Raw genomic sequence first — 18498 nt, 5'->3', positions numbered from 1 at the left:
CCAAGATCCTTTTGAGAGTTGGTGGAATTAACAATTTTTTAATTGAGATAGTGTTGGTTTAAAACACAACTCTCCCGTGTGCTGTAATTCTACATCTGTAGACACTACATCATGACCACTACCAAAAGGATAGTTTTCATCCCTCACATAACACCCTGTGCCCTTTGCTGGTTTTACTTCTCTCCATACCTGCTTCCCTCTGTATCGATCAGTCTGTTCTCTGTGCCTATAACTTCATTTCTGTTTTATGTGTTCATTGCTTTCTTTCCCTTCACGTGAGTCTAAAATAGTATGGAACTTGTCATTCTTTGCTAATTATTTTTATTGGGGGAATTCATAATCTCTAGTGCTTAGGGCTGAGTCTGTCCTCAGGGATCACTCCTGGCTTTGCTTGGGAGACCCTATGCAGAGTTGGGATCCAACTGGGGTGGGTTGTGTGCAAGGCAAGCACCCCTATATTATCTCACTGGGTTTCTAGAAATACATACAGATGACTTGCTTGTCCCGGGAGTTTGGGTATTTCTTTTTACCTTAAAGAGAAGATATTACTTCAGATTAATATTAGGTGTATTTGGTACACCTGATCTAGTCATTGGTATTCTCATTGAATGATGGATCTAAAAAATAAAGATTTACTGATCTAGTTTCTGATCTTTATGTTAAAATTGTTTAAATTAAGCTAGTGTTAATAAGCACCTTTTGAAATCCCATCTGATTCAAGATCAATGCTACAAATGCCAAAGGAAGATATGATTTGTTGGATCTGAAGCCATTTACAGAATATGAATTTCAGATTTCCTCGAAGCTACATCTTTATAAAGGCTTTTGGAGTAATTGGAGTAAATTATTAAAAACACAAACTCCAGAAGAAGGTATGTATGAAAAAAAAGAGGTGGGGGGGAGAAGCAGGAAAGAAAAGAGTGAGAGAAAATTATATAATGATTTATTTGGAATAGAATCTCCAAAGTATTAGCACCAGACCAACTGATAGGAGTGCATTCATTAACGAGTTAAGCTTTATATTAGTGCAAGTACTATAACTATTCATGTACATACTTCTATAACCTGGCAATTTTTAATACTAGTTATCGGGACAAGAGAGTAGACAGCACAAATGTGGTATACAACTGACATAGATGGGAAAGAATCAGAAAACTTGACCTTCCTTGGAAAAATATTCCCTTGCTCAGGCACTGGAAACTTTAATAGCTATAACACTTGGTTGTTCCTTCAAGCAAACATCTGTGTGCTGATATATGAATAACTGTTGTTCCTTGTTCTCTAACATGTCAACATCTGTCATCTCCACCCCTTCAATCTCTGATCAGTTCCCATCTTTGATCAAGTTTTTTTTTTTTTTTTTTTGCAAGCCCACACACAAGGCCTGGATGCCTGGTATGTTTCTGCCAACAGAGTCAATGAGTTACAAATACTGGGCACCAAGGTGTGAAAACTCTAGGACCTAAGACCACGTAAAACTAAATGGAAGGCCACTGACTGACAGAGAGCAGAACTTCATTGAAGGCTCATTGAAATATATTTATATTACAGAAAGCACGCTGATTCTCACCTTGACACTTTACAGTTGTCACAACAACCCTAGAAATTGATCAGATATGGTGAGAAACTGGACCGTGCTTTGATATGGGGGCAAATCACCACCCCACTCTGCACTTCTCCGATATGCTTCCAGTGCCTTTTTAAATTCATTCCATTTCTACAACTATACAACTTAGAAATTTGTAGAAAAAATGCTCCTGTGGTCGGAGAGATAGTCCAGCAGGTAGGGTGCTTGCCTTGCATGAGGCCAACCTGCGTTGGATCCCTGGTACCATATATGGTCCCTGAGCCCCACCAGGAGTGGTTCGTGAGCACAGAGTCAGGAGTCAGCCCTGAGCACTGCTGAGGGGGCCCCAAAAACAAAAAGAAAAGAAACAATGCTTCTCCCTAGAATTTGCCCACACTGAGTGCCTGCTCTCACTTTTGGTAAACCGCTTGTCTTAGAATAGAGCTAGCCCGCCTCTCTTGACCAGTATTTCTCAGTCTTTTTCAGCCTTCTTGTGACCCCACTGCCCTACCATTTCACATGCCATGTTCCTCCACTTATGCATTTTTCACCCTGGGTCCCCACAAGAATATCCTGGAGGGGGTGGAGCGATAGCACAGCGGGTAGGGCGTTTGCCTTGCATGCAGCCAACCCGGGTTCGATTCCCAGCATCTCATATGGTCCCCTGAGCACCGCCAGGAGTAACCCCTGAGCATTGCCAGGTGTGACCCAAAAAGCAAAATATATATATATATATATATATATATATATATATATATATACATATATATATCCTGGAGACCTGCATAGGGTCATCTGGCTGAGGACCACTGTTTTCAAACATGCCCACTCTGTCCACCCTCTGCTTTCAGAGCGGGTTCTCTTCATTTTAATCAGCAGCTCGTCTTTCTAAGAGACAAAGCTCTTTACTCTAGGCTGTCTCTGCACTTTGATTCTTGAATGTACACGTGGCTTTCATTAACTCCTTCTGTACTTAATTTTTCCCTAACTCACCCTTTAATTTTTTGCTGTGGCAAAGTCAAAATGTGGACTCTCAGGGCCGTGCTAGCTGCCTTGGTCCTTGCTGGGTTTTTCCAATACAGAACATCCCATGCCATCTGCCACATGTGGTCCTGTTGATTACAAGCATGCGCCTTGGTGATGTTTGGTGATAACACTTATCTCTGTTTCACAGACTATCACAGTAACTCTAACGCCACAAAGCTATACCCAATAATATATGTCATTCCTTTATAGTTGAAACCTAACACATTTTACTTTTGCACACCAAGAAAATTTTTATGACTCTTTAGGTCATATTAAAATTTTGAAAAAATAAAAGGGGACCCTGGAGACAAAATTTTGAAATAAAATTTAACATACAGTGGGGGCTGGAGCGATAGCACAGCGGGTAGGGCGTTTGCCTTGCACGCGGCCGACCCGGGTTCGATTCCCAGCATCCCATATGGTCCCCTGAGCACCGCCAGGGGTGATTCCTGAGTGCATGAGCCAGGAGTGACCCCTGTGCATCGCCGGGTGTGACCCAAAAAGCAAAAAAAAAAAAAAAATTTAACATACAGTATCACCTCTAATATCACAGCACTGTATTCCTTTAAGTTTTTGATATTCATGGCTCAGATGAGTGTCATCAAATTATCCTGAGAAAGATATAAAAAATATTTTTTAGTCTAATGTCCTTTTTCTCCCTAGTAATTATTGGGGATATAATTTTGTTGATATGTAGCCAAGTATATTGAAGCAAAAATGCTTATATGAAATTTCCCCAACGAATGCTTGGAATCACCAGAAATAACCACCAGAATGTTTTCAAAAGCATCTAATTAGCCATATAGTATGAAATTTTTCGTAATTTGTGTAAATTTGGTTCAGAGGGAAAAAAGTAGTATATAGCCTGTTACATATTGCCTGGAGGTTCTTAAATATTAGTGTGAGAAATTCTAAGCACTTATTTATGGAATTTAAAGTACATAGGCATGTAAAATAGCCTTATGATTAAGTTCCATTCATTTTCTGTGAGCTTTATGGCTGGGAATGACTAATGACTCACCAGAAATACCCCAACAACATTAAAAAATCTAAGAGTTCCTAAATTGTAACTTGTAGAATAAATTAAACTAATATTCTTTCTTTGTTCATGTTAATTGCATTTTTGTATTTAGAAAATGTTTCAAAAATTAATTTGTCCAATAAAAATTTATTCCCTCTCATTATATGATAAAAATCTTTTTAATAGATGCTAGGCCACTTGCTCTCTGCTTAAATTATTGCCATTAAAATGTTATTATTATCATTTTTAGAATCAGTGCTTATTCTTAGTATCATTTTGTTGCACATAATCAGAATAATTTTTTATGATCTCTTGGAGTAGGTGTTGTTTATACCTGACATAGGTAAAATTCCTGATAAGGGGGCACATATTTTGTACTATTCAAGAAGTAAATATAATTAAGAATTTTTTTTAAATCACATTAGATTAACCTATAAACTAGAGAAACTTTGGACTTTCAAATTCTTGCCATTTTTACTCACAATTGATAATGACCTCTATAGGTATTTATTAAGAGGTTTTATTTTTTTCTTTTAAGTGTTATTGAAAAATTTTTTTTTAAAAAAGCCTGTCACACTAGCCTGGCAACTCTCTCACATCCTATAAAATAAACCACTGTCATAGAAATGAGTACAACTTGTTACAGTTATGAACCTGCATGGTTATGAATTGAACCAAGGAAGTTGTTTTTTTCAAAGTGCAGGCATTCATAAAGAAATAACCCCAAACTCTGAGATCCTCCACGCTGTCTGAATCTCCCAATCTGGGTTTCATCTGCTTTGTGGGTAGTTGTAGGATCTCTTTTCTCACTCGAAGCTGCTTGGTTTTTACCACTTACCGCTGCTTTTGTCATCAGTTTCTTGATGAAAAACCAATTGATGTAAACCTACAAGGTGTGAAATTTTTTTTAGCATTTCTTTCTTGAACCCTTCAAATGTGTACTCATTTGTAACTTGGCATTTAAAAATATTACTAGTAAGCTTTTTCAGGTTACTCTCTAAAATGGAGTGATCTTATGATGCTGCTATTTGCTCTGCAGCTTTTGCTACTCAGAATTGAGAACAGAGACTCTTGGCAGACTAGAGGGGGGAGCTTAGTGACATCACGTCAGCGGAGAATAAGCATTATTTCTCCATATGGCCCTTTCCAGTGTCATTAAGTTCAATCATGTCATGTTCCTCCATGAATGACATTTTTAAAATGAGCACTAAGGAAAGAATCAGAGGAAAGAAGCACTCTGCTGGGGGCGGGGCGCAGATGGCTGGACAGCAGGGAGGGCACGTACCCTGCCCACAGTTGGCCCAGACTTGATCTCTGGCCCCCCATATGGTCTCCTGAGCCAGCAGGGGTGATCCCTGAGCTTAGATCCAGGAGTGAGCCCTGAGCACTGCTAGGAGGGAGGGAAAGAGGGAGGAGGAGGAAGGAAGGAAGGAAGGAAGGAAGGAAGGAAGGAAGGAAGGAAGGAAGGAAGGAAGGAAGGAAGGAAAGGAGGAAGGGAGGGAGGAAGGGAGGGAGGAGGGAAAAGTGCTAGATCTCACAGTAATGCTATTGAAGTCCTTGTCGAAGGGTTTTATGAGCTACTCGTTGCTAGTTGAACCTTCCGTTATTGTTTCCACTCACTGAGCACGGTGGGCTTCTTGCTGCTTTCTCCTCTCTTTGCTGTGCTCTTACGGGGCTGTGAGGATCGCGGCATTTGGAGGCGTCATGCGGCCACGTGTGTGACAACATGCTCTAGGAGCTGTAGAACTGATGCTGTTCCTTGACATCTCTTAAGATTAGCTGTGAACCTATGAAGCTCGGCTGTTTGCGTGATGGAGGCTTCAGGATGTGGGCGTGGCTGCAGGGACCTCCAGCAGTCTGGGCGAGGGGGATGGCGAGAGGGACCACCTGCCCCACTGTTAGAAGTCACTAAAGTTTTCATACCAGAGACGGATGTATCTGGGAATTTCATGGTCTTGGTGGCTCTTGAAGATTAGTCCTCCGTTCACCATTTTTAAAGTCTCCCTACACTACATCCCTTTGGCCCTGCTCAACACTGCGGTGGACAATGAATGAAGGAAGTGTCGCCTGTGCGTTCTTGCGCCAGAGCAGTGAAAGTGGAGCTGGCTACCAGCATAGCGAGGGCAGGAGTGACGGGCAGGCCCAAGGAGAGGGAGAGAGTGCGCTCAGCAGGTGGAGACCCCTCTGTCTCGTGGCAGAAGCGAGGCAATTCACTTATTTACCAGTAGCTTGAAGGCATTACTACGTGAAGTGGGAACAGTGGAATCCTGAAGGTTATGTTGCTGACTTGGCTGACAAATATTTCATAATTGTACACTGAAGCACTAAGCAGTCATTTTCTGGAAAGCCTCAGACATTAAATAATTTCAGCTTTGCCGACCACATCATCACAACTGCTAAAATTTGTTGTGGCGTGAAAGCAGTCCGTTGACATATATAAATACAAAAAGGGAAGCTGTGCTCCAATAAACATGTGTTTATAGATACTAAAACTTCATTTATATATAGTTGATATAGATAGATAATTGCTTTGTTGGGGATCAAATCTAGGATCTTATGAGTGAAAGGTTGAGCTAAATTTTATATTATTTTAATTCTATTAAAAGTTAATCTTTTGATGGGGGCTGGAGCGATAGCACAGCGGGTAGGGTGTTGGTCTTGCACGCGGCCGACCCAGGTTCAATTTCCAACATCCCATAAGGTCTTCTGAGCACCGCCAGGGGTAGTTCCTGAGTGCAGAGCCAGGAGTAACCCCTATGCATCATTGGGTGTGACCCAAAAAGCAAAAAATAAAAAAAAATGTTAATCTTTTGGAACCAGGGAGAGAGTAGTGGTCAGGGGGACATGCTTTGTGTGCCCAGACCGTGGTTCTGTCCCGGGCACTACATGTGATCCCCCACGCCCCACACACACATCTGGCTGAGTGTTGCTGCAAGTGACTCCCAGGCTCTTTCAGCACTGCTTGGGGACCCACCCCCCCAAAAAAGATTATTTTTATTTGTATTAAGCTACTGGAAAATGTAAAGCAGTAATTATTTCAAAGGCCGTACAAAAGCAGGGAGTCATAGTTTGCCAACTTTTAAACTAGTGAGCTAGAACATATTCTATTGGTGTCTTTTTTGCCTAAGATTTTAGGAAATTAGGCTGAACAATTTTATGGTTTCATAATGAGATATTTTCATTGGATAGCAAATGTTATATTTGAACACATATCAGCCTCTTATCACTTTTCTGTTTTGGGTTTCTTCTAAGCCCAAGGCCTACCCTAGAAGTTCATTCTTGAGCTGAATTTACTGCCAAGATAGTGACAGTAAATTTACACCAATAGGAAGATAAATTATTATATTGTCAATCTTTAATGAGGCCGTTTCTGGCCAACACATACAGACAGTTCACACTATGAAACAACTCAACTGGCTTTGACACCAAGCACACCCAATTCTCAATTGTGTCATCAACGTCTGGATTAGCTAGAGGGTGGAGTGTCCAGACCTCTGCCCTCTCTGTGAACCGTAATGGGAAAGCTGGTGAGGAGGCAGACCTGGGCCAAGCTTTGCCACTTGCCAACTCTAAGTCTTGTGTAAATCATTTAGCCTTTGTCAACCACTTTGTCTTCAGAAAAAAAAAAAAACAGGCATAATTGCATGCACCCCATGTGTTAGTGTAAGGATTAAATGAGATAATGGATTTAAAGTGTCCAAAGATTGCCTGCCACATATCAGAGGTAAATACATGTCAGGTCCCTTCTCCATTTCCTGTCAGTGCCCCTTTTTCCTTGTTGCATGTGAACTAACAAACGTCCTGGGCTTGATTCCTGATTCATTCTGCACAACCCACAAGAACATTTTTTTCAGGGGATGTCCTATTAGCGTTTCTTACCTCTTAGTCCTCCCGGCAGTGATGAATAAACACTGCCACTCATGAGAGGGACGATGTAAATGTTTAGAAAAAACTAAGCATAGGGTAAGAGAGACAGGAAATGAAAGTGACAATGGAAGAGAATGGAACACACAAGAGGTACACCTGATTAGGGTGGAACTGTTTCTTTTCTTTTCTTTTCTTTTTTGGCTTTTTGGGTCACACCCAGCGATGTGTAGGGTGTGCACTCAGGGTGTGCACTCCTGGCTCTGCACTCAGGAATTACTCCTGGCAGTTCTCAGGGGACCATATGGGATGCTGGGAATTGAACCTGGGTCAGCCACATGCAAGGCAAATGCTCTACCCGCTGTGCTATTGCTCCAGCCCCTGGATGGGACTGTTTCTTACTAAGAAATCTTCAATCTTCTCAGAGCCCATTAGGTGTGTAGTACAGAGTTAAGATTCCGAGGAGGTGACTAAACAGACCCTTATTCAAAGCCTATTGTTTCAGGGATTTTGGACAAGTTGCTTACCTCTTGACACATGGTAAACACAACAGCAGCTCAATTCTACAGTGACATGGCCACATGTCAGTTCTCTTCTCTGCACTTCAGTTCTTCCAGGTGCCCACCTGAGACATAAGACTGTGATGCTCACTTGATACATGGGGAGCTGGCTGCAGGATGCTGTTCATATCTGTTCAAGATCACGAGGCAGGGCATTCCCTGATCTGGCTCTGCAGTTCAGACGTTCACCATCACTCTAGAATGATATTGGGGGTGGGGGTGAGGAGACAGGAGATGTAAGTACAGGTGGCCCCCCCACAGGATCTGCCCTTCCCAAATACTGGTTCATGGATTCTCTTCCTCTCTCTCTCTCTCTCTCTCTCTCTCTCTCTCTCTCTCTCTCTCTCTCTCTCTCTCTCTCTCTCTCTCTCTCTCTCTCTCTCTCTCTCTCTCTCTTTCTTCTACTCTTGTCTTCAGTTATCCAGGTGGAACTCAATTTTCTGGAAATTTCCATCAGGTTAAATGGAACTTGCTACTCCAAAAGGAACTCCTGGGTAGCTTCACGTCTAGTATTTTTTTTTTTTTTTTTGCTTTTTGGGTCACACCTGGCGATGCACACGGTTACTCCTGGCTCTGCACTCAAGAATTACCCCTGGCGGTGCTCAGGGGACCATATGGGATGCTGGGATTCGAACTCGGGTCGGCCATGTGCAAGGCAAACGCCCTACCCGCTGTGCTATCGCTCCAGCCCCATCTCTAGTATTTTCTAAGAGTCACTGTGAACAAGTTAGGCTGGTATACTAGAAGTCTATTTTCAGGAGGCGTTTCTGAACTCCTGGCTGTAAATCAAAATAAATCTGATAATGCAAGAATTAAAACACTTTCTCTCACTCTCTCTCTCTCACACACACACACTCACCCACACACTCACACACTAATACACACAAAATATACCCACCCACACACAAATGTATACAACCACTTACATTCACACTCTCATTCTCTCATACAAATTACATCCACATCCATGCAAAACTCACCCCACACTAAATTACGCACCCATTTACACTCACACATTCACGCACAAGCTCATACCCACATACACAGAGGTGGAGCCAATGATTCAGTTTCATCAACTATGTTAGGCTGACTCTCTCAAACTAGCTCTGATTCGACCATTCATTGTCTTAGAAATTAGCAGCTACTTTTTCTATCAGCTCAGCCTGCTCCAGAATCATGTAGTTAGTAATGCCTGGCTTAGTCTCTCAGCATTTAATAGTTCCTGGGAGTCGATTATATTCTAAGCACTAGGCTAGGCATGAGGAATGTTATAAGGAAAGTGCTAGGCCTTCCCTTCATGTAGATCTTTGTCTAAAGATCATAAAACCAAATAACTCTACTGTCAGGCGTGTTCAGGACTGGAAATAAACACAAAGAGTGGCATCTGTATTTTTATAGCATCAGAAATATTTTACTTCTATTTTGTCTTTATTTTTCTGTTAAGAATCCTTTCTGGGGGCCGGAGCGATAGCACAGCGGGTAGGGCGTTTGCCTTGCATGCGGCCAACCCGGGTTCGATCCCATATGGTCCCCCAAGCACCGCCAGGAGTAATTCCTGAGTGCAAAGCCAGGAGTAACCCCTGAGCATCGCTGGGTGTGGCCCAAAAAAGCAAAAAAAAAAAAAAAAGAAGAAGAAGACACAGCTCTTAAAAAAAAAAAAAAGAATCCTTTCTGTACTCCAAGAAAAAAAAAAAGAAAAAAAGAGAGCATACTTTTCTTGATTGTTTTATTAGTAAATGTCTTACAGAGTAAGTTGTGCATCTATTTTCCTCTTCATAGATTTTTAAAAAATTAACATTTAAATTAAGCCTTTTATTCTTCTGATGCCAGACTTGTTTTTTTTTTAATCAAAAGGAAACGGGGTTGGGCTGGAGAGATAGTGCAGAGGTTGTGTGTGATGCTTGCCTTACATCTTACCAGCCCTACTTCAAATCCCCAGCACAAAGCTAAGAACTTCCAGTGGTCACTCCTGGACACAGAGCCAGAGCGAGTGGCTGAGAAACCCCATGTGTGTCCCAAACACAAAAACAAAAAGAGAAAAGAAAAAGGGAAATAGGGCATAAGAAAATAAATATTATCCCAATGGTCACTCACTGAATTAAAACCTTGACTTTCAAAGATTTTATATCATTTGCGCATATATCACTGTATTGCTGTCATCCCATTGCTCATCGATTTGCCCGAGCGGGCACCAGTAACGCCTCCATTGTGAAACTTGTTACTGTTTTTGACATATTGAATATGCCACGGGGAGCTTGCCAGGCTCTGCTGTGTGGGTAGGATACCCTCGGTAGCTTGCCGGGCTCTCCGAGAGGGATGGAGCAATCGAACCCGATTGGCTGCATGCAAAGTAAATGCACTCCCTGCTGTGCTATCGTGCCTAAAAATGTTTTTTAAAGACCACCCACTGTCATCCTTTACTTTTAGCTTTCATTTAATTTTTCTAGTTTGGGGGCCACACCCAGCCGTGTTCAGGGCTTACTCCCAGCTCTTTGCTCAGAGATCACACTGGACAGTGACCAGAGGACACTTAGACAGTGACCAGGAGACCAGGGTGGTCATATGTGGTGCCAGGGACTGAACCCAAGCAGGCTGCATGCAACACAAGTACTTTATCCAGTATACCAGCTCTCCAGTCCCTAAGTTTAAGTTGGTAATAACACAGTTACAACACTGTTAATAGTCTTGGCATACAAAACCACTGCTCACCACTACCAAGTGCCCTAGACCCTGATCACTATGTATGTATGTATGTATGTATGTATGTATGTATATATATCTATATATATCTGTATATAGATATATATACATATTGTGTTTTGTCTTTTGAAACAGAACCTACTGGGATGTTAGATGTCTGGCATATGAAACAGAACATTGACCACAAACGACAACAGATTTCTCTTTTCTGGAAGGTAAGTTTTTAATGTCAACTTAAAATTTAGGATAATTATATATATATTTATATATACACACATATATGTGTATATATGTGTGTTATTTGTGTATATATACACATATCACGATCACACGATCACGAAATCCTGTTAATCACCGATTTCTCGGGCGGGCTCAGTTACCTCTCATTTTGTCCTTTCCCTGAGATCTTAGAAGTCTATCTCGACTTGGCCCTCCCAAAGATGTCAAACTGGGGGCTCTTTCAGGGTCAGGGGAATGAGATCCAGCTTGTTACTGGGTTTAGCATATGAATACACCATGGGAAGCTTGCAAGGCTGTCCCATGTGGGCAGGAAACTCTCAGAAGCTTGCCAGTTTCTCCCAGAGGGAGAAGTAGGCTAAAGATATCGCTTCTGGGAGCTTGCTTTTAAGTCTCTCTCTGGATATTGGCCATTGATGGGATTACACACATCTGGGTTCCTCTGCCGGTACCTTCATGTGTGAGGCCTGTCGGAACGTGTGGAGAGGGGCCTCGAGCGTGGCTGTAGCCAGGTTCCAGTGGTCTTCGGCTGCCGGGAGCTCTGCTAGGGGTGGGGAGAGAAGCTGGAGCCCATCCCCTCCGAGGGGCCCCAGGGAAGACAGCCAGGCATGCGGGCAAGAGACTATCCAGAAATATATATATATATATATCAGGGTAGTCCTGTGAGACAACTAACCGAGAAAATTTAGTATACCTGATCAATATTTTTGAGACCAGAAAAACACCTTCTTCTTCCATTGCAACTTTAGTCTGGGGCTCCAAAGAACTGGCTAAAGTTTGTCTTCTCTGCCGTCTCCTGCCCATCCTTGGCTCGTGAACTTGTGTCCTGAACTTTGCCAGATAAAGGTCCGAGCGCCTTTGGAGCTCTTTCCCCCGCACAGCCCCATCTCTGCTTCGGTGGTGCGTCTCTGGTGGTTGTTATTGCAGGGCGGCATGCCAGGCCGTGCACAGGGGCTTGAGGGTTGCTTAAGGAGGGGCTCAGGGGACTGTGCAGTGGCAGGGATCGAACCCGGGTCGCCTGCACAAGATGTTTGCTCTTGCGCCCTCCACCCCACAGTCATATCTTCCCCGCATCCTCTCCCACAGGGACCCAGGTCTCTCGCCACCCCTCACCCCTCCGTGCTCTGAGCCCGCTGCATCTTCCCTTTCGAGTCTTCTCCCCCTACATACCATATGCCCAAGACCCACCATGTACGTCATCACACACTCACTTTGTGAGCGACTGAGGAAGGGGAAACTGGTGGGGGGTGTCTGGGGAGACTCTTTCCAACGTCACTGGGAAGGAGAAACAGCTGCCCTTCCTCGGGAATGCTCACAGCGACAGAGACAAACAGCCGGAGAAAGTACCGCCCCTGAGTGTAGTCAAACAGGAGCAAAGCAAGCAAACCTGTAGCCAACAATGGGAACTCAAGTGACTACAAATATGGGCATGGCACCACAATCCCGAAAAGGGGGCCCTTGTGATTTCATTTCATCCTCACAGCAATGCTGTGAGGTTGAGACCAGTCTCCCCACAATTATTTATTTATTTATTTATTTATTGCTTTGTTTGGGTCACACCCAGCGATGCACAGGGGTTACTCCTGGCGGTACTCAGGGGACCCTATGGGATGCTGGGAATTGAACCTGGGTCGGCCGCGTGCAAGGCAAACACCCTACCTGCTGTGCTATCACTCCAGCCCCATCCCCATAATTTTTTAACAAATGAAAGAATTGAGGATCAGAGAGACCATCTCCAAGGTTGTGAGTACAGAGCTGGGACCGGAACCCCACGGGAACCCCCCACCCCCACCCACCCCCGTCAGTCAGCACGCCCTTTGTCAGGTGAAAACGTTATTTGAATTGAGCCATGGATTGGCTTGTTCTCAGAGTTTGGGATGAGCCTCATTCCTCTTTATTCTTCCATCCGTGCATGCCTTTCATGGCCTCTCTTCCCACTAACACAGATGCACGGTTTGGGGGTGACGCTGCTGAGCGTGAAACCGGATGGGGGAGACACATGTGTGTCTCTCATAGTAGTGGCCCGATCGATTTGGATCATTATCGTCTTTGTGCGTCTGAAACGCCTCATCTCCCTCGTTTTCCTTTCTTTCTCTGTCTCGCATGCACAAAATATCTGGTAGGAGCGGAGACCACTATAAATAGCTCGGTGAGTCACAATCAAGCGCTTCCCTTTGAAACTAAAACTGCAGCTCAAATTTTATTTGAAAATAAAGCCCCTTTTTATAGCTAGTCCACTCTGAAAGCAAGCCACCTCGAGCGGCCCTCATTGGGGGACGCGTGTGGAAGAGCCCGGCTCAACTTCCAGCCATTGGCTTTTATTTTCTTCACAAGGAAGCGACTGGGCGAATCCCGTGTTCATCCTCTCCTAAAGAGCTCACCCTTTACCATCTCCTCCAAAGCGCTCTGAGGGGCTGGAGCAATAGCACAGCGGGTAGGGGCACTTACCTTGCATGTGGCCAACCAGGGTTCAATCTTCAGCATCCCATAGGGTCCTCTGAGCACCGCCAGGAGTAATTCCTGAATTCAGAGCCAGGAGTAGCCCCTGAGCATCAACAGGTTGGCCCAAAAGCAAAAAAAAATCAAAAAATAAAAAATTTTAAAAAACACACTGAAAAAAATAGCTAATCTGTTTCCAACCTTTCCTCCCCTCTCCCAGGCATCCCTCTGTGGAAGTAGCCCACACTCCCGGTCTCCCGCAGAGCTAGTCAATGAGATGACATAAAGACAGGAAAACCCCTGGGGCCACCAAGGAAATACTGGACTGTCCCCCACCAGGAGTCCCTGCATCCTAGCAATGGAGGTGGCACACCCGGGGCCGTGCCCAGGTGCTTCCCACGTGGCAGAGAGTATGAGACGCTAAGCGTTGCCTGAAAGCCTTGTCCGGGGAAGTCCCTGTGAGCCACGGGCAACACTAGTTCCCCTCGGGTGCTCGTTTGGTTTCATTTGTTATATTTTATTTTATTTCTTTGGGTTGGGTGGTGGCATACCTAGCTCGGAACTGACTCCTGACTCTTTGCTCAGAGGTCACTGCTGGCAGAGCCCTGGGGACCCAGTGTGGTGCCAGGGCTCAAACCCAGGCCAGACACAGGCAAGGCCAGCGCCTCGAGCCTGTGTTATCTCTCCGACTCCTCAGTTTACTTTGGGTGTTTGGCTTTCTGGAGGGGAGGGTTTGGGACCACACCTTGTGGTGCTTGGAGAGTACTCCCAACTCTGTGCTCAGGGAACCACGTAGTGCTATGGACCAAAACCAGGCCCCGCCGTATACAAAGCCTGTGCTCAGACCATTGGACGACCTCTCTGGTCTGAAAAAGATTTCCTTTCCTTTTATGGAGCCTGAATTGTGGGTACAAGAAGGAGGCTGGAATGGACTTGAATAAGAAACCCAAAATAAAAATACTACAAGTTTCTACATCCTTCTAGAAGGATCTAGAACCATAGGGCAGATTCCAACCCCTAGTGAATAGTCAGCCTGCATTACTCTAAGGAAAGTTGGATCCACTCTTCCTTTTCTGTCTGTTGGAGGAATAAGTCCTGTTTAGTACCGCCTTGGGACCCTCTGTGTCCCCCAACACTTGCTCCTTGCTAGAGTGAGGCCCATTATAGTTGGAGATGTGCTGTGATTTTTTTTTTCTGCTTTGGACATAGTCAGTTGTCTAACCCCAAAGGAAAGGCAACCATAATGCAGAGCCCAACCCCACCCCAACACACACAGACACACACAGACACACACATATACACGCAGACACAGACACACACAGACACAGACACACATACACACATACACTGACACACACATACACACTGACACACACATACACACAGACACACACACACAGACACACACACACACACACACACACTTATTCTGTAAAATCAGACCCAGATTGAGAGAGGATGTGGTTCTCCTGGGCACATTTCCCAGAGCCCAGTGCTGGCTGCTGGCCTTTTCTGGGTGGGAATTTCTGCCCTTCTGTCACAAACTATGCCCATCCCTGTTCCTCTGGGAGCCCTTCGTGCCACTCTCAGGTGGGCTTGGGCGTTTGAAGGTGGGTGGTGCTGTTTCCTAAGAGACACATCTGCGCGTCAGACCAGAGAGAACTGCAGCGGTGAGAACAGGTGCTTTGTGGCGGCGCCCAAATCAGACTTGGGTGCAGGAAGGAAGCAAAGGCTCGCCTGTGGTGAGGTTGGGTTGGGTTTTGCCCCCCTTCTTTTCAAGCTTTAATCAATACTAGGAAACCCAAGGGACAGTCCAGCATTGCAAAGAGGGGGAATTTCACAGGTTGGCACCCAAGGAAGCCCCAAGTGAAAACCCCAGCTGTGAACACAGTGAGGGCACAGTTCTCTTGCGGTGGGGAGAACAGGCTTTATTTTTGTTGGTGTTTGCACTAGAGGAGAGCACGCCATGCCGGATGGCCAGAGAGATGGTGTGTGAGCAGATGGGCATGTATGCATGACACTAGGACAGAGCCTATGTGATAGCGTGTACGTTTGTGTTTGGATATGTCTGTGTGATAGCGTGTACACTTGTGTTTGTATATGTGTCTGTGTGATAGCTTGTGTGCTTGTGTTTGTATATGTGTCTGTGTGGTAGCATGTGCGCATGTGTTTGTATATGTGTCTGTGTGATCTACGTGAAGCTGGCAAGCGTGTGAGGGCTGTGAGTGAGTGTGACTGTGAGCGAGGCGGTGTGCCTGGGACAATTTGATTGTGTGTGAATCGCAGATGAGTGCAAGTCTTGAGTTTATACTGGTGGCTATAACAAAATACCTTAAGTTGACAAACAATAGAAAATTCTTTCAGGAGGCTGGAAGTCTAAGGTGAGATGACCAGCAAGGTCAGGTGACAACCCCGATCTGGGTCACAGACTTCCCGTTGTGTCCCCACCCGACAGAGGGTTAGGGAATCCTCGGAGGGCCGATCCTTAAGAGCGTTCAGAGAGGCACCTCCTTTAGCCCACGCTCATTCCCACCAGCCCCACGTCCTGACTGCATCCCGCTGAGCACAGCCTGCACACCACAGCGGTGAGTGAGTGACAGGCCTGAGGCCGTGTAGATCTCTACGAACGCACTGAGTCTCTAGGAGGGTGGATCCTGTGTGGAAGGTCAGGAAACCATTGCTTTGCTAGCCTCTGTTTTATTTTGTTTTTTGAGGCTACCCCAGCTCTGGGTTCAGGGATCATTCCTGACAGAACTTGGGGAGCCCCGGGGTGTGAGTGTTGAAACTAGGTAGGCCATGTGCAGGGCAAGTGCCCTACCCACTAAGCTATCTCTCTGGACGCTTTTTGTCACTCTTGTTCCTACAAAGTCACTCATTTTCCAACCCCTTGGTGTCTCATGAAAGCTCATTTTTTTTTACATCCCGTACTACTTTTTGCCATAATTATTTTAAAGACAAAAACTACTTTCTGTGTTGAAACAAGAATGTGAAACCTAATCCATGAATAAAATAAAGACATCTGTGCATCGTGGAAACACCAAGTCAGATAACAGGTAGAAAATGTTGCTCGGTAACCAACAGGCTAGTGTCAAGGGTCTAGTGTCAAGGGTCAGTGTTAGATCTCTTGGACGACTTACCGGTGAGCTTTAGAATGATCCTTCCCCTCAGATTCCCTCATCAGCTCCTCCACGCAAACTCCCTTATTGGTCCTTTGGTTTTCATCAAGCATTCCAGTACATTTTCATGTAGGATAGCTTGCAAATATTAAACATCTTGGACAAATGGATGGATAGATGGATGAATGGATGGATGGATGGATGGATGGATGGATGGATGGATGGATGGATGGATGGATGGATGGTTGCATGGATGGATGGATGGATGGTTGCATGGATGGATGGGTGGATGGAAGATGGATGGATGGATATGTGAATGGATGAAATAGACATTTTTCCAGAGTTCTTTACTGCCTTGATCTTAGTAGCACAGCAGGTAGGGCATTTGCCTTAACACGGCTGACCCAGGTTTGATTCCTCCACCCCTCTCGGAGAGCCCGGCAAGCTACCAAGAGTATCTCGCCCACACAGCAGAGCCTGGCAAGCTCCCCATGCCATATTCGATATGCCAAAAACAGTAACAACAAGTCTCACAGTGGAGATGTTACTGGTCCCCGCTTAAGCAAATCAATGAACAATGGGATGACAGTGATGATCTTAGTAAATCACAAACCTTCTGAAATTGTGGGCTTTGACCATGGTCTGGAAGAGAAATAGCTGTGCTCAAGTCAAGCTGACTCCATTCACTCACTCATTCAGTCAGTCATTTGAACAAACAAACCTCCCCAAGCCCCAGATGCTTTGCTGCATCCCGGGGATCGGGAAGTGAGCAAATCCAAGCCTCGTGTCTTGAGCTCTCAGTCCATGTGGAGAAATAGGCGTGGGACGACCCCGTCACCAGGTGCTGAGGAGTGCAGGGCTGGGCAGAGGGTGGGTAAGGGGAGGGCTCATGACCAGGAGCCCCCGTTAGTGTGGGAGAATGGGGGAGAAGTCAGAGGAAGTAAATCTCAGAAGAACTGAGTGGCCAGGACAAAGGGTGGGAGCACATTTGCCAAAAGCCCCCGGGACTGTGGCCTCAGCGCCGAGAGGGTCCCTTGGAAAGCCACCAATGTAAGCCACATGCAGCATTAACATTTCTTCCAGTTATTTATTTTGTTTGGGTTGGGGGGCCACACTGCAGTGATCAGGGCTTGTTCCTGGCTCCATACACAGGAACCCCTCCTGGTGGGTTCAGGGGACCACGTGGATCCCAGGAATCCAACCCAGGTCGGCTGCCTGCAAGGCAAGTGTCCCAGCCCGCTGTACCGTCTCTCTCGTCTCCAGAGCCTCATCTTTAAAAAAGAAAAGCCAGTGGCTGGAATGAAGTTTCACGGCACATCTTACTTAACGCAGTCATCCAGAGGAGTATCATTCCGATGGGTAGCCGAGTTTAAGATCATTAGAGAGCTGGTTCACAGTCCTGTTTTCCTAGTAGGTCTTGAATGCGGCCTTGTCTGTTGGGTGCCGGCTTGGCCTCAGGGCAGGAGCTAAGGTGAGGGTTCCAGGACATCCCAGGAGGGAGCTCCAGCAGCCTGACGGGTGGCTCCTCCTGTACAGGGATGGACAGGGTGACTCGAACCCAGGGCCTCTACAGAGTAGGGATGGGGCGGGACAGGGATACTCGGCTCCAAAAGTGAAGGGAAGATTTCGTGCACCTCTATTTCTTCATTGGCTGAGATAATTCCCTTTAGTAAACAGCGACTCCCAAACCACACGAGACAAGCAGAGAGAGATGCCAGTCCATGCACCCAACAGGACCCTAAAAGGACTGCAGCAGACTCAGTACACGCGCCCCCATGGGTCTTTCTCTTTTGTCACCAGCCTGCACCAGAGCGCACAGCAGGATGCGTTCCCTGGCCTCCCGTGTGAAAGAGAGGCAGGGAGAGCCGAAATAATGCATAACCTGATCTAGGAGGGTGCGCAGGAGAGAGATCTCTCTTCAGAGGCCAGGGAAGGCTAGTTCCCAGGGCCCCAGGCTCTTCTGTGATT

General features: G+C 45.4%; 1 protein-coding gene across 1 annotated transcript in view; it reads left to right on the top strand.

The window, feature by feature from the left end:
- Positions 1 to 18498, top strand: part of IL12RB2 (interleukin 12 receptor subunit beta 2) — an 80641-nt gene that overhangs the window by 15483 nt on the left and 46660 nt on the right. Inside the window, exons 6-7 of the mRNA XM_055139758.1 lie at positions 722 to 872; positions 10874 to 10953. Coding sequence (XP_054995733.1) covers positions 722 to 872; positions 10874 to 10953 — 231 coding nt within the window. The remainder of the gene's footprint in view (positions 1 to 721; positions 873 to 10873; positions 10954 to 18498) is intronic.

This window comes from Sorex araneus, chromosome 5 (genome assembly GCF_027595985.1).
Source record: "Sorex araneus isolate mSorAra2 chromosome 5, mSorAra2.pri, whole genome shotgun sequence".
Classification (NCBI taxonomy): Eukaryota; Metazoa; Chordata; class Mammalia; order Eulipotyphla; family Soricidae; genus Sorex; species Sorex araneus.
This window is presented reverse-complemented; position numbering and strand designations above follow the sequence as displayed.